This window comes from Humulus lupulus, chromosome 8 (genome assembly GCF_963169125.1).
Source record: "Humulus lupulus chromosome 8, drHumLupu1.1, whole genome shotgun sequence".
NCBI classification, from domain to species: Eukaryota; Viridiplantae; Streptophyta; class Magnoliopsida; order Rosales; family Cannabaceae; genus Humulus; species Humulus lupulus.
Genome location: NC_084800.1, coordinates 48,648,173 through 48,662,773, shown reverse-complemented (window position 1 = coordinate 48,662,773; position 14,601 = coordinate 48,648,173). Strand labels below are relative to the sequence as shown.

The 14,601-nt window shown below is 46.7% G+C and overlaps 1 protein-coding gene across 1 annotated transcript; it reads right to left on the bottom strand.

Annotated features, from left to right (window-relative positions):
* Nucleotides 1-1,244: 1,244 nt before the first annotated feature.
* Nucleotides 1,245-2,904, bottom strand: LOC133795372 (uncharacterized). Its single transcript, XM_062232823.1, has 4 exons — nucleotides 2,667-2,904; nucleotides 2,540-2,623; nucleotides 1,814-2,452; nucleotides 1,245-1,708 (listed from the first exon to the last, which is right to left on the bottom strand). Exons 1-4 carry the CDS (start codon nucleotides 2,902-2,904, stop codon nucleotides 1,245-1,247), a joined length of 1,425 nt encoding a protein of 474 aa, XP_062088807.1.
* Nucleotides 2,905-14,601: the final 11,697 nt, after the last annotated feature.

Here is a 14,601-nt window from a genome sequence, read left to right as displayed (position 1 = left end):
TACGAAGGCTTGCTTGGGTAGTCTTGTACTTCGACAGAGGCACCCGTTGTACCGGATGTGGGTACGACTGTGGCAAAAGTTCCTCCCATCCTTGGATTGCCAAACCAGTTAGCATGTACTGGATTCGAATCCGAAGTGTGGCAGCTGATGGTTCTACTGCAGTATTCAGGGCAGAGTAAACTGCAGGGGGGGCTCCTCTTACTCAGATAAGAGGACAGGGTAGATGATGTATTGTACCCTAGTTGGACAGCTAAATCTGCATAGTCAGGCCAGATTAGACAGCGAAATGGCTGGCCTTAGCTCCCCATAAGCTTAGTCAAGTCAGATTAGAATGTTTTTGGGCATAAGATCGAGTGTAATGGCAGAGGCAACAGGACTGCGTATGCAGATTGCGTGTAATGACCTTGCTGCCATGATCCATTGAGGTTCTGCCCTGTTCTGATCGGGTTTGTGTGTGAGGCAAAATATTGCATCTTATCATGTATCATTTTTCATTGGCTGGTAAATATTGTCTCAGGTGTAAAGGAATACTTAGGTGTGGAAAATGGATGTATTGGGGCCAAAGGTTTATGTAGTATTATGGTAGGATATTTGAAAGGATGGGAAACTGATAATCACAAGTGTTCAGATAGTCACTTATTTATAGCTAGAGTGGTAGGTGGTTTTAAGTGCACGTGAATAATGCTGTTTTTCATATGTGTAGGTAAGGATATATTAAAATATATGTTTGATAGCGTCTTTCGAGTGAAGTGATAGTTGTCACATGATTGTCTTAGTATGTTGTTTTAGTAAGGAATTCTTATGCAAAATCGTGTCAGCAAAAATTGAACGTGTAAGATATACTCAAAATAATGTGAAAAAGGAAAGTTGTTGCATTACTTTCGAATTATACAGTACAACTACTAACAATAATATTGTTTCAAAGACATTGAATTCCAAGTACGAGGTACAACTTTTCCACTACGTACATTCTTAAGAGTATAAGACCCTCTGCCTAATACTTCTATGATTTCAAAAGGCCCTTCCCTGTTTGGTTCCAGCTTCTTTTTGTTGCGAGAGACCTTGCGCAAAACCCAATCGCCTTTCTGAAACGTACGCGAGTGAACTCTTTTGTTGTAGTAGCGTTTTTCAGCCTTTTGATAATTTTCTCGTCTTAATTGTGCTACTGTTCGTACCTCTTCCAGAAGGTCAAGGTTGTGCATTAGTTGAATGTTGTTTGTGATTTGATCAGAAGCGATCTCTGTTCAAAGTGTAGGTAGGCCCACCTCTATCAGGATGATAGCTTCAGTTCCATATACCATGGCGTAGGGAGATTCACCTGTAGAGGACCTATAGGCCCATAACACCTTTGGTAGTTCTTCTGCCCATGCTCCTTTTTTATCTTCTAAGTTTTTCTTAATGTTGGCAAAAATGACTTTGTTGGAAGCTTCTGCTTGGCCATTGCCTTGCGGGTAAGTGACAGAGGCAAAACTCAATTTGATCTTGTATGTGTCACATAACTCCTGTACTTTGGCATTTTGGAACGGGGTTCCGTTGTCAACGAATTTCTCCCATGGTATCCCAAATTGACAGATGATGTGCTTCCATATGAAGGTCGTGGTGTCTGTTTTGCTGACTGTGACATACGCTTCTGCTACAACCCACTTAGTAAAGTAATCGCTGTTTACCAGAGCATACCGTTTTCCTCTAATAGCTTTAGGCAGTTCACCTACCACGTCCATACCCCATTTTGCAAAAGGCCAAGGCACAATGATCGAGTGTAAAGTTTGGGCGGGTTGATGGATGGTGGGTGCAAATCGTTGGCATTTGTCACATTTTTTGGCATAGTCACGTGCTTTTGTCATCATGTACGGCCAGTAGTACCCTACTGTAATTGCTTTGTGTGCCAGACTTTGGCCCCCAGTGTGATTTCCACATGCTCCCTCATGTATCTCTTCTAACAGTTTTTTAGCTTCTGATGGACGCAAACACCGAAGATAGGGGCCATCAAAGGATTTACGGTTTAACGTTCCATGGATTATTGAATAGCGTTGTGCTCGAAGGCGCAGAAGCTTTGCTTCTTTCGGATGAGGGGGCAGTTCAGATGTGGACAAGTATCGAAAGATTGGGTCTATCCAGCACTCGGGTTCTGAGGAGGTTGAGAAAACTTCCAAGGCTTTGGGTGATCGGCTCATGGATATAGAGGATTGTCGCGTACATTCCCCTACAGAGGCTAGTTTGGCGAGGGCATCAGCCTTCTGATTTTGCTCCCTCGGTACTTGTACGAGTTCAAACTGGTGGAAATGTGACCGTAAGTCAGTTACTTTTTGTAGTAGACTGGCCAGATGTGGTGCCTTGGTATCGAAATTCCCGGCCACTTGTTCTATCATGAGTTGTGAATCTCCTCTGACGCTTAGACGTGTAATGCCTATGTCTCGTGCTAGTTCTAAGCCATAGATCAGAGCCTCATACTCTGCTTCATTATTTGTTGCGAATTATTCCAAACGAATGGCTTCCTCGATTTTCAAGCCTGAGGGGGCTTCTAATATGACGCCAATACCGGCTCCTTGAGGATTGGACGCCTCGTCCGTATGCATTGTCCACACCCATTCATCTTCTGTTTCCAGCAATTCAGGCAAGGTATCTGGGGTAAAGGATTGTATTTCGACCAAGAAGTCAGCAAGTACTTGTCCTATTTTTTGCTTTTCGTGGCAAGAACCGTATATCATACGTCCCAAGCTCAATTTCCCATTTAGATAACCTTCCAGAGAGATCGGGTTTACTCAACACTTGCCTCAGTGGATAGTCCGTATATACAATGATGGTGTGGCTTTCAAAATATTGTCGTAGCTTCTTCTTCGCTGTGACGAGTGCAAGCGCCAATTTTTCCATCATGTTGTAGCGAGTTTCAGCGTCGAGTAGCATATTGTTGCAACAGGTGGTTTAATGGGTCTCCCTTTCCATTAAACGTAGGTAGAGAAGGGATTACGAAGTCTCGTGGTTTGGGCTCGTTCTGAATCCACTCTGAGAAGGGGGACTTCTCAGTGGTTCTTGATACCAGATCCATGTGCTCGGTTGCGTGAACGGACCTCCCGTCAGAGAACTTCTGCATCATTTCCCTCATCATCTCTTATTTCTAATTGTCTAAGAACCGGATGGAGGGGGACAGATCCTCAGCTGGTGAGTCATGCGCGGCTCATTGTGTGGTCTGTTGGGGCTCGATCGTAGCGACTGGCTGAGTTGACCTGGTGGGCTCTGTTCCGGTTCGCACGTGTGTGTCACAAAGTGGAGCTTGTCTTTCTTCGGCCCCTAGACGAAGATGGGTAGGGGAGGGTGGTGCGGGACCTTGGGATCCTTCGCTACCAAGGTGTGTGGTTCTTTGAGGGGAATTGATGCGGTCGACTGGAACTTCGGATCTACCAGAGTCGAGATTCTTGTTGCCTTGGGTGTTGCGTGTTGCGTCGGCGGATTTGCGTAACTCAGCGATCTCAGCTTTGAGCCTGGCCTGAACTTCAGTCAACGTTTTAATGGCTTCATCGGATCTCTGCTAGCTGGTCTCCAGTAGGCGACACATCCTGTCGATTTGGTCGCTTACGTCGGCTGGTGGGACGATCTGGGTGACGGGACCCAACACTCCATTGCCCTTTGGTGGCATGGCTCCAAGGTTTTAGAAGGTCTTGGTTGCGAAAGAAAAGTTCTTGATTTCCTTATTCGACGATGTGGCTAAGACGGAAATGTCGTGTTCCCACAGACGGCGCCAATTGTTGATGCAACAAATATGCCTTTCTATGTTTGGAGGTATGAGCCGAAAATAGATGATGCTCCAATCCTGTTACGGTGGTGAAGATCGCATTTAATTTGTCGGGGATACCTGCAAGAAACACACTCCGATGCCTAAGTCAGAAAAAACTTCAATCCCTTTGTTTGAATAAGAATCTCATATTTATAGAACAAAAATGTAAAGTGGTTAGTTGGTTCAACCGAACCCTTGACTGGTGGAGGAAAAATAATCGAATTTCCCTCCAAAATGTGTTGATTTTATATTATGCATTCGGAGGTCAGAGGTGTAGACTGCTTCTGACCCGTAGCTTCTACAGATCTAGCTTCTGCCTTCGAAGCTTCTGCAGATCAAAACGATTCGTTTTGAATATTCGGCAAATGAGGATAGAATTTGGGCCGAATATCTTGGGCCCAACACTATGATATTTATCTTTAAATATTTAGGATTGAGTGTGTGAACAAAATCAGATATTAAAAAAAATTTATAAGTTATCGAGCTAGTTAACTTCTTGAGAAAAAACTATAATTCTTCGAAAAGAACTCATGTCCTCACAATAATTGGTATCTCATATAGGAACCCATTTTTGCTATTTCTACACACAATATTAATACTTTAATGAATCTAACGATGGTATTGGCCTTAAAGATTGTGAATAATTTTGTAAATTTTTATGGTGGACCTCCCTTTATAATAATGGGTGAAAATGACATGGAGTTTTGAGGTTGTGGTTGTGCATTCTGTTGGTACAAGATTTTATATTTGTGTTTTGGAAGAGATGGAGAATGTTTAAAATTTGGTAATTGAGCTAATTTTGATAGGCAGGTGACAAAAAATCTCTCAATAATTAGATCTTTTTAGGCACTTGGAAGTTGAGTCAGGGTCGCTGACGTGGTTGGGCATAAATTGTCTATAGTCATGCAAATATTATAGCCTAGGAAGACCAATACAATAAAACTTCTATAAAGTCTTAATCTATATTAGAATAATTTACATATAGTGATAAAAAGTTTTAGCCCTAATTCGGATTGGAAACTACTAAACAAAAAGGATTCTTTGTGTTGCAAGGTCCTTAAAGCCAAATATCTTAAGGGCACCCCCTTTCTTGAAGCTTCCTATAAACTTTCAGATTCTTCTAGAAATCCTTAGTGCATAAGATCCCTATTTTGAAAAAAGGCGATGTCAAGCTTCCTGGGCAAGGTAACTCTGTAAATATTTGGAAGGACCCTTGGGTCTTCAATGCATCTTAATTCCGACCAATTCCCAAGGGTAATCCTCAAGTAGGGTGGAACTATGTCTCTGACTTCAGTCTGGATTCATGTCAGTGGAATATTCCCAAACTTAATGAAGTATTTCACCTCTTTGATGTTATAGCCATTCAATAAGTTGTTTGTGCAAAGGATATGGATGATTGTTGGACTTGGATCCTCAATAAGGATGAAGCATTCTTCACCAAATCGGCCTATTTAGTCCAAGCTCTTGAGAGAAAGTGTCCTATAACTGATTTATCTGAGCAAGAGTGGAAGAAAATCTAGAAAACTAAATTACACGAGAGGCACAAGCTTTGGTGGTGGAGTAGTATTAGAGATACACTTCCTACAAAAGGTTGATTGAGTAAAATTTTGCATGGGGTGGATCATACTTGCCCTCTCTGTGGTACCCATAAGGAATCTATCGAGCATCTTTTCCTCTTTTGTGACTTCGCTAGATCCCTCTGGTTTTCTTCTCCATGGGACATTCCGCCAAATGCTAATTCAAGTCCAAAAATTAGCCACTGGCTCAAACAAATTTGGCAGCTACACATGTTCAATCTTGATGTGAATTCTGATCTTTTATTTGCTTCTATAACAATGGATTATATTTTGAAATGCAGAAATGATCTAATTCACAATCATATTATTCTAGTCGTAGAGTACGAGGCCAACATTATCCACCCTATGTTTAATGAGTATAAATTGACTATCCTGGAGTCTCCAAATGTGATTGATGATTCTGTCAACCCGGGATGGTTACCCCTTCCCCAAGGGTGGGTCAAAATCAATTTTGATGATGCATGTTGTTGACGCAGTTCTTCGCCAACAGGAATTTAAGAAAAGAAGAGAAAGGGATTAGTGCTTATAATGAACCGTATCATATATATGATCTCAGGAAATGAAAGAGGTGACTCAAGACACGATTTTTAAGTGGTTCAAAGGTTTAAAATCCTTCTACTCCACTAGTCAATATTATTGATATACTGGGTATTTGATTACAGAGTATTTCTTACAATTGAGAGTCCAACCCCTATCATCCCCAGGGTCTCCATATTTATAGGAGAAGGCACCTGAGAGTTGGTAAGAAGGTCATCCCGTGACCCTCTTACCTATCGTATCAACTCTGTGACATTCATGATTAATTCCTAAACCTGACACATAAGTGTGGTCAAATCAATAGGTAAGGAGATAATGGGCCGCACGGCCCAACCCAGTCGTGGGTGTCTGAATATGCACGTTCCTGCTGCGTGTCCGAGAAGTCAGGGGGATATCAAACACGTGATGTCTGATATATGCACGTTTACCTTGCGTGTGCAGACTTTACAAAGGGTCAAAGCCTTCATATCCAGATCGTACCACGAGCTGGATACTTAACTCGACCTTCAATCTTCATAGTCCGGACGCAGGTCCTAGGCAACCTTGGCAAACCCTTGGGTTATCCCGAGCTCAAGAGGTACGACCTCTTGGCGGGAGCTCTGGTCTTGGGGACGTCCCTGGGATAATCATGATTAGGTCGCAGCTCTGACTGCTAATCAGCCCGTGGTAAAATCAGGGCGTACATCTGCCCCCCAAGTCCCTGCTCGTGGTATGCCACGTCGTATTGGACCACAGTAGGGGCTTTTAGGCTTCCCCATGGACTCTTCACATTCCACCTCTTATGAGGCGCCTGATACATGGAACATCGTGATTGGCAACGGTACGTCTTACGAGAACCGCATTTAATGGCCTAGCCTAGGCCCAGCCGTCGTTTCGTATTTCGAGTGGAGGGCCTTGGATCCCTCACCAGGGTCATCCAACGGCCATCTACACGTGGTCCTTCACGTATATAAAGGGGGTGGCCACCCTACGCATGGGCCACCCCTTTTTTTTCGAAATTTTTCCACACTTTTCTCCTTCTTCTCTCTTCATTTCCGAAGAACAAACCCTCTTCTCTGTGGCTATTGCTTTCAGCGTTCAAGAAGCTCAGACGCACGGATTTCTTCAAAGCTTTGGAAGCCAACGCACCGACGCAGCTTTCACCAAGGCGATACTTCCGTCCACCTCCCAGCCAAACACTGTAAGCTTCCTGTCCATGTGCATTTTGAAAATATTTGTCACTGTAGCTTAGGTAAAAATTTTACTGTAGCCGCATGCAAGGGTTTACTGGGTTTTGTGGACATGAAGGGTGAAAGCCCTTTTTAGGTTAGGGTATCTTTGCTGTAGGAAATCATTTAAGAGTATGGTTTTTAGGATGCTTTTTCTGGGGAAAATTTTCTGGGTAGGAGTTTTGGAACTTTGGGGTGCAAAACTGGGTAGCTTAGGGAACACGCCTCACAGGCGGTTTTGCAATTTTTGCCTACTGAAACTTTCCCCCCAAGGAAAATTTTATCCTGACCCTCCTGACACACGAATTCCGAGTAATCGGGGATCTGTTGGGAGCACAGGCGCGTGTTCATTGAACCGCGTGGTCACACTCTCCACGGGCTGGGCTTATCTCAGCTCGTGTAAAGAATGACTTGATCTTCCATATGCTTAGGTCGCCTTTTCTGAAACATTTCCCTTTGTTCATTAGGCGACCTGATGGTACCGAAGAGGAACGCTCCAAAGAAGACAGTTGGCAGCTCGGCATCTCAGCAAGACAAAGGAAAGGCGGTGATACCGGACTCTCCGATCCCCCGCTTTGGGCCGGCAGTGGAGCAGGAGCTCGAGGTGGCTCCTGACGCGTTCTTTGAGGCAGAGAGAATTGTCTCAAAGATCACCAACCAGGTGAAGATCAATAAAATCTTCCTCTCCCACAACATCGCGTTGGGGAAGGCATCTATGGTGGCACGACCTCCCGCAGAGGGCGAGCGGAGCTGTGCACCGCTAGACGAATTGTTCGCGGCCTGGAGCGACGAGCATTTTAAGGCGGGGGCCTTCCTGCCACTGGACCAGTACTTCGCTGACTTCCTGAATTATGTGAAGTTGGCCCCCTTCCAGCTCCCCCCCAACTCTTATCGGTTGTTGGCGGGGTTTAGATACTTATTTTTGAAGCACGAGTGGGAGGTCCCCACTCCTGCGGATATTTTGTATTTCTTCTGCCTCAAGGCCAGCCCGGATCAGCGGGGGCAAGGCGATGGGTTTTACTATCTAACCCGATTTCCCAATACAGCTGCGGTCATCGAGCTGCCTAACCACCCCAATGACTTTAAAGATCAATTCTTTATGTCGACGGGGTTCAGGAACTGCGAGCTCCATTACTTCAATCGTCCTCGTAAGTGCTTTTTATCTCTAGCTCGTAAGTTAGGTTTCGTACAATTCCTGTGTCCCTTTCTGACTTGAATTAATCCTGCAGCTATCTTCGCAAGGACAGACAAATCTGCGACCCTCGGGGGTCAATACGAGACACTGGCGGGCTTGCCCCCCAGTGAGAAGGACTACCGGGTGCTCGTGACGGATGAGACGTTGGTGGCTTGTAAGCTGATTTTCCCAAATCAGACTTTGAATCTAAGGAGGCCTCGGGGGCCTCCCCCAGATCACACCTCTATGCCCATCATCGTGGAGGAGGTCGCGATGGACGAGGACGAGGAGGACAAGACTCCACTTGTGAGAAACAGGAAGCGGGCGCTGGAGGTTGCCCAGATAACAGATGAAGAGAGGATCCAGTCCGGAGTAGCCGCGGGTCCCTCGGGCCAAGGTAACCTTTACATGTTTAGGAACTTAGATAGGGCCACTGCAGACCCCCGGCTAGCTAGATTCAACCCCCGACAGCTCGTCCATCGTCACCGAAGTGATCCGGACCTGGACATAACCCTGCTCCACTGCGTCGATCGGCTCGTGCTGGACTACCAAGATAGCCGACCTAGGGGTACCGTAGTTGTAGATAGCACCTCATCCTTTAGGTCAATCCTATTCGAGGAGTACGAGACCAACCTTAGGTCCTGGCCATCCCTCAAGAGAGGTGTCGTGGCTCCGGGACTTAGGCAATATGTAGAAGAATCCAGCCCGGAACCAGAGTCGGATCCAGAACTTGCCCCAGCTCGGGAAATAATTGACTTAGACTCTCTCGCGGAAACTCCGAAACCGATGGCCGTAACCATAGGTTCTTTTAGCTCGGGGGGTAGGGCTTACTCCAGCATGCGCGTACTTTAATTATTCTTTTTCCCCCTTTGTGTTTGGTTTCTATATGATTGCTAAATTTCATACTAACCATATTTTTGCTTTGGCAGAAGAGATGTCTCAGCCCGAAGAGAGCCTGCGAGGTGCGTTCGCCGGGGCCTCTGGGCCAAAGATGAAGAAGCTCCGGACCTTGAAGAAACCTGCTGGAACTCCCACTAAATCTCCTGCAAAGGAGAAGGAACAGCTCCCCCCCCGCTCAGGTCGTAGGAAGTAATCCTCCTGCTGCTGGTGGGAGCAACATGCCCCCACCTCCTCCGCAAGCTCCTATCACCATCCGGGACTCAGAAACGGAGGTCGGGGCTTCGGCGATTGTCTCCCCCGAGGTCCGCATCCCAATCAATCCCCAGGACCTGGAGAAGATCCCAGAGGCCTTCCGGGGAACGGTGTATGAGTCGGGGAACTACGCCGTCAGCCATATATACAAATTCACCGAGAAGGAGCTCCGGGCCATTGAGACAATGAGCCCGGTTGGCGTAATGGAGTCTTCAATGGGCATGACCCTAACGGTAAGCTGCCCTAGTCTTTTAAAGCTTTTACCATTACACTTTGCCCTATTTTTCCTCTAAGGCAATTTATCTTTCATTTCTCGCAGGGCGTCGTTGCTCTTCACCGGAGCATCGTCAGGGCCAAAACTCAGCTCGAGGATATGAGGATTGAGCACCAGGCCTCTATTCAGGCGGCTAAGACGGCTAAGGATGCCTTGGCGACCTCGAAGGCCGAGTTGGAGAAGATCCGCTTGAAGGTCCAAGAGCTCGAGACCTCTCTCGCCACCTCGCGGGCAGACCTAGATACCGCGAAGGTTGAGGCCAAGGCCACCCTGGAGGCCGAGCAGGCAACTTCGGAAAAGGCCTTGGAAGACCTGTTCTATCATTGCTAGGCCTACAACCCGAATGCTGACTACTCCTTTTTGTCAGTGAGTCTTTGGGAGCGCCTGCTGGCGAAGTTCCAGGCTCGCCTTGACAAAGAGGCACCCTCCGAGGCCGGGGAGGGCTCTGGTGCAGCTGAGCAAGGCGAGACGGCGACCTCCAAGGGGCCACCTGGCGGAGCTTAGGGCTTTTCCTCTCTTGCGCCCTTCACTATTTTTTATGATTTTTTGTGTAACCTTTGCATGAGGTGCTTCCACCTCGAGACAATTTGGTTTTATGTTTTTAATTGATCTTCTTGTCTTTTCGCACTTTGGTTACAATAATTTTTTTTTTGAGAAACTTAGTTCGTGTTAACTTTTATCCATATCTCGAGCTCTTTAGGAAGAACATCGATCAATAGATTTAAATTAACTTCTAAGTTCTATGTCCCGGTTATATCCAGGAACTTAATTTGAAAACTTAGTTCATGTTAACTGTTATCCATATCTCGAGCTCTTTAGGAAGAACAACGATCAACAGATTTAAATCAACTTCTAAGTTTTATGACCTGGTTATATCCAGGAACTTAATTTGAAAACTTAGTTCGCGTTAACTTTTATCCATATCTCGAACTCTTTAGGAAGAACAACGATCAATAGACTTAAATAAACTTCTAAGTTTTATGACCCGGTTATATCCAGGAACTTAATTTGAAAACTTAGTTCGCGTTAGCTTTTATCCATATCTCGAGCTCTGTAAGAAGAACAACGATCAATAGACTTAAATCAACTTCTAAGTTTTATGACCCGGTTAAAACCAGGATAGGACTTAGTTATCGTTAACCCTTATCAATATCTCGCGTTTTTAAGAAAACAACGGTCGATCGATATGAATCAACTTCTAAGTCGTTAAGGAGACCTGGTTATATCCAGGTACCATATGCCCCCCAAGTAACTGGGAAATGGTCTTTCGTGGTTACTTTATATTACACTTGCAATTATGCATAAAAAGTTGATTTTCATTAATACTCAAAAAGTGGCCTTCCAAGCCTTACAAGTGAATCATTGATAATATTTCTTTAAATGGATGGCGTTCCAAGTCCGCGGGACTGCCCCTCCATCAAGCCGAGCTAATTTATAAGTTCCTTCCTTGATGATTTCGATGACCTAGTATGGTCCTTCCCAATTTGGTCCCAAGACTCTATCTTTGGGATCCTTACCGGCTAGGAAGACTCTCCTTAGGACCAGGTCGCCAATGCTAAAGGCGCGATTTTTTACTTTGGCGTTGAAGTAGCGAGTGATTTTCTGCTGATAATGGGCGAGTTGGAGTTGCGAATCCTCTCGCCTTTCATCAACTAGATCGAGGGAATGGCGTAGAAGCTCGTGGTTTCGATCTTGGTCGTAAGACTGGACCCTATGCGATAGAACCTTTATTTCCACGGGGAGGACTGCCTCACTCCCAAAGGTTAGGGAAAAGGGAGTATGACCCGTAGGATTCCGATGCGAGGTCCGGTATGCCCATAGGACCAGGGGGAGCTGTTCTGGCCAGACCCCCTTCGCTTCATCTAATCTCTTCTTGAGGCTCGCCTTTAGGGTCTTGTTGACAGCCTCAACCTAGCCATTAGCCTCAGGATAGGCCACGGAAGAAAAACTTTTCACGATTCCATGCCTTTCACAGAACTCGGTGAACAGTTCGCTGTCGAACTGAGTGCCATTATCGGAGACGATCTTCTTGGGCAGGCCGAATCGACAGATGATGCTTTTAACCACGAAGTCAAGCACCTTTTTTGACGTTATCGTTGCTAAAGGCTCTGCCTCAGCCCACTTAGTAAAGTAGTCGATGGCTACCACGGCGTAACGGACCCCGCATTTTCCAGTGGGGAGGGCGCCAACCAAGTCTATCCCCCAAACGGCAAACGACCATGGGGACGAGATCATCTTCAGCTCGACTGGAGGAGCTCGGGAAATTGCAGCGAATCGATGGCACTTGTCACACTTCTTCACGTATGAGATCGAGTCTTTGGATAGAGTTGGCCAGTAATACCCCTGCCTGAGAACCTTTAAGGCCAAGCTCTGCCCCCCAGTGTGGTCTCCGCAAAATCCTTCGTGCACCTCCTGCAGGATGGCCTTCGCTTCACTTGGAAGAACACACCGGAGGAGAGGTAGGGAGTGCCCGCATCGGTACAATACACCATCGAATATCGTATATCTCAGAGCTTGATATAGGACTCGCCGTGCATCATTACGTCCTTCGGGTAGCTTGCCCTCGACGAGGTATTCAAGAATGGGGGTTATCCAGGTCGTCCTGGCGTCGATCATCTCGACCTTCGTCCTGACTTCTTCTATACTTGGTTTTTCCAAGAATTTTATTGGTACCAACCCCAAGGTATCTGTCTCTCCGGAGGTGGCGAGCTTGGCAAGAGCATCTACATTAGCGTTCTGCTCCCAAGGTATCTGTTCGATCGATCCTCGCTCAAATGCGGATAGCTCAGCTTTTACCTTTGCCAGATAGGTGGCCATCTTGGGTCCCCACGCCTGAAACTCGCCCAGAACCTGGTTTACCACGAGCTGGGAATCACTGAAGCACCGGACGGAGATCGCCTTCAACTCTTGGGCTATCCTCAGTCCAGCCAACAAAGCCTCGTATTCCGCCTCGTTGTTGGAGGCCTTGAACCCGAACCTCAGCGCCGAGTGGAATCTATGTCCCTCGGGGGATATCAGGATGATTCCCGCCCCGGAGCCGCTTTCGTTGGATGAACCATCCACAAAGATCCTCCACGATGACTGGGGCGAGGTGACCCATGGTGAGTCCTCTGTTGGATCGTTCTGGAATCCCGTGCACTCTGCCACAAAATCGGCCAGGGCCTGACTTTTTATAGCAGTTCGTGGAGTGTAGAAGACCTCGAACTGACTGAGTTCGATCGCCCATTTTAACAAACGTCCCGATGCTTCAAGCTTTTGCAAAACCTGCCTTAGAGGCTGATCGGTCATGACATGTATTGAATGGGACTGGAAGTATGGCCTGAGCTTCCGCGAGGCCGTGATTAGGCAGAACGCCAGTTTTTCCATCAGTGGGTATCGTGATTCTGCCCCGAGAAGTCTCTTGCTGATGTAGTAGACTGGCTTCTGAACCTGGTCCTCTTCTCGTACCAGTACGGCACTAACTGCATCCTCAGTGATAGCCAGATAGAGAAAAAGAGGCTCTCCTGCATTGGGTTTGGATAGCACGGGTGGCTCGGCCAGATGCGCCTTCAGGTCGAGGAATGCATTTTCGCATTCTACTGTCCATTCGAATTTCTTGTTTCGTCGGAGCAGGTTGTAGAAGGGCAAACGCTTATCGGTGGATTTGGAAATAAGCCGGTTGAGGGCTGCCACCCTTCCTGTCAAACCTTGGACATCTTTCCGCGATCTGGGCGAAGGAAGCTCGAGCAATGATCTGATCTGGACGGGGTTTGCCTCGATTCCTCGTGTATTGACTATGAACCCCAGGAATTTTCCTGACGCAACTCCAAAAGTGCACTTCTGTGGATTGAGCCTCATGCCATATTCCCGCAGTATCTTAAAACATTCTTCCAGGTCGGAAACGTGGTTATCGGCAGTCTTTGACTTGACTAGCATGTCATCAACGTACACTTCCATGTTTTTTCTGATCTGGTTCGCAAACATTCTATTTACTAGCCTTTGGTAGGTAGCTCTGGCGTTCTTCAGACCGAACGGCATGACCTTGTAACAGTAGACGTTAGTCGGGGTCATGAAGCTGGTGTGTTCCTGGTCCTCCGGATTCATTGCGATCTGATTGTAGCCTAAGTACGCGTCCATAAAGGACATGAGCTCGTGCCCCGCCGTGGCATCCACCAACTGGTCAATCCTTGGCAATGGAAAACAATCTTTGGGGCAGGCTTTGTTCAGGTCGGAGAAGTTGATGCAGGTCCGCCACTTCCCGTTAGGCTTCGGGACCAGCACGGGGTTGGCGACCCAGATTGGGAACTTGGCTTCACGGATAAAGCCACATTTTTTGAGCCAGGATACTTCTTCTTCTAGGGCTTCAGCCTGGGTTGTTCCTAAACGTCTTTGCTTCTGAGACTTGGCAGGAATGTTTTTATCCAGATGAAGCGTGTGCATGATAACACTCGGACTAATCCCCACCATGTCCTCATGGGCCCAGGAAAATACGTCTAAGTTATCCGCAGAAACGTAGTCAGCTCCGCCTTCCTCTTGCCGCCGAGGTTTTTCCGAGCCTGACCGTCCGTGATGGATTCTGTGGATCAAGGTTCACTTCCTCGAGCTCCTCAATAGCCTGGAGCTCAGATCTGTCTTCGCCTATTTGGGGGTCAATATCCTCATTTAAGGCGACATTTCCCCCTTTGGCGCTTTGAGGTTTTTCAATCTCAGGGTCCACTGAGGGTTCCTAAGATTCCTCTTCACTCAGAATGGCCATAGCCAGCTGCCCGGGTTTAGATTTTCCCTTCATGGAAATGCTGTAGCATTCCCTGGCAGCAAGCTGATCGCCTTGGATAGTGTAGATTCCTGTTGAAGTAGGGAACTTCATGGCGAGGTGTCGAATGGAAGTGATAGCCTCAAAAGCTATGAGAGTAGGTCGGCCCAAAATG

Coding starts and splice junctions, on each gene's coding strand:
- LOC133795372 (XM_062232823.1), bottom strand. CDS start 2,904: ATGCTACTCGACGCTGAAACTCGCTACAACATGATGGAAAAATTGGCG. Junction 2,624..2,666: donor AAAAGCAAAAAATAGGACAA/GTACTTGCTGAC, acceptor CCTTTACCCCAG/ATACCTTGCCTGAATTGCTG. Junction 1,709..1,813: donor ACGTGACTATGCCAAAAAAT/GTGACAAATGCC, acceptor TGGACGTGGTAG/GTGAACTGCCTAAAGCTATT.